Genomic DNA, 1,229 nt, shown 5'->3' with positions numbered 1-1,229 from the left:
CACGACCAGCGGGTACGCGCTGCCACGAAGTCGACTGTTGACCTGAACTGAGCGCCTTTATCCACCGCGCTCCAGAACTTGAGTCGCTGTCGCACACAGATGGTGAGTTAAATTCGACTGGCTGCCCCCACACCAAATTCCTCGCACAGGATATGAACTGTACCTGCTGCACCAGCTTCACTCGGTGAGTGCGCCAATAGTAGGATGAGCGCGAGAGCGCAGGCAGGATCAGCTCCTCCTCGGTGTGGTATTGGCCGTAGCAGAGATCGCACTGTGTGTCGTTGATGAGCACGTATGCCGAATACATGCCGACTGGCCCCTGTTGGTGTCTCTCGGTCGCAGAAGCTCTGCACATGTGAACAGGAGGAACGTCATCAGCGGGAGGACAGCAAGCAGGAGAAAAGAGAGGGACCCGTACAAAAATTGATCGGCGGATGTGTGCCAGCCGAGGGCTGTCCGGACGGCTGTGTCCACAACGCTCCTGGTACGCAGACAGGCAGCGCAGATAAGTAACGGCACGCACCCAAGGTGGTTTTGCAGGGTCGTACTGAGTGACGTTGAGTTCCACTGGGCTCGTTTGAATGGTCGCGCGCAGTGCGGTGTCCTGGTCTGGCCAGTGCTTGGACTGGTAACTGGAGGGCTTGCGCAAATCGACATCAAGCCGGAAGGGCTCGATCAGGTGTCGCTGCGTCAGGTCTCGGAAGTTGACTGCGTCTACCCACCCCTTGGCTCGCGCATTGGCTCGCTGTGGAAAGTTGAAATGAGCAAGACCACCATCTTGTCACAAAGGCCAGGCGCATGCGTACCAACTGACCATCGCCCCACTTGGCCAGGCGCACCACAGCGTCTTCAAAATGGACGGCCCCGAAGTCCTCTTGACGATCAACCAGCGTGAGCTGATTGAACAGCGAGCACTGCGCCTTGGACACTGACACAGAGAGCGAGATCTGGCACGGAGAGGGCAGATCAGTCACACCGTCATGCACATCGGCAAGGCGGGCAAGGTTGGCACCTTGGGTTCGAATGCGTCGTCGCAGACATCTTCCACGCCGATACTGAGACCCAGCATTGTGGGAGAAAATCTATGACACACACACCCTAGGTGAGACCTCAACGCGAGATGAACCACCCTCGCCCGCAATTGTACAACTTACCCTGTCAGTTGGTTGACGTTCGCAATGCAGACTTGCCACTCCCGAGCCGGTAGCCCCTTCTCCAGCCTTGACTGC

At 57.7% G+C, this 1,229-nt stretch overlaps 1 protein-coding gene across 1 annotated transcript in view; it reads right to left on the bottom strand.

Annotated features, from left to right (window-relative positions):
* The window catches only part of ACA1_308240 (uncharacterized protein), a gene marked incomplete at both ends in the record, with an annotated part of 5,900 nt that extends 4,831 nt beyond the window's left edge, over positions 1 to 1,069 (bottom strand). The window contains 5 exons of the mRNA XM_004358211.1: positions 17 to 86; positions 164 to 347; positions 549 to 745; positions 807 to 914; positions 1,013 to 1,069. Of these exons, the coding sequence (XP_004358268.1) occupies positions 17 to 86; positions 164 to 347; positions 549 to 745; positions 807 to 914; positions 1,013 to 1,069 (616 nt within the window). The remainder of the gene's footprint in view (positions 1 to 16; positions 87 to 163; positions 348 to 548; positions 746 to 806; positions 915 to 1,012) is intronic.
* Positions 1,070 to 1,229: the final 160 nt, after the last annotated feature.

The sequence above is a fragment of the Acanthamoeba castellanii genome, assembly GCF_000313135.1.
Source record: "Acanthamoeba castellanii str. Neff unplaced genomic scaffold scf7180000083743, whole genome shotgun sequence".
Lineage (NCBI taxonomy): Eukaryota > Discosea > Longamoebia > Acanthamoebidae > Acanthamoeba > Acanthamoeba castellanii.
This window is presented reverse-complemented; position numbering and strand designations above follow the sequence as displayed.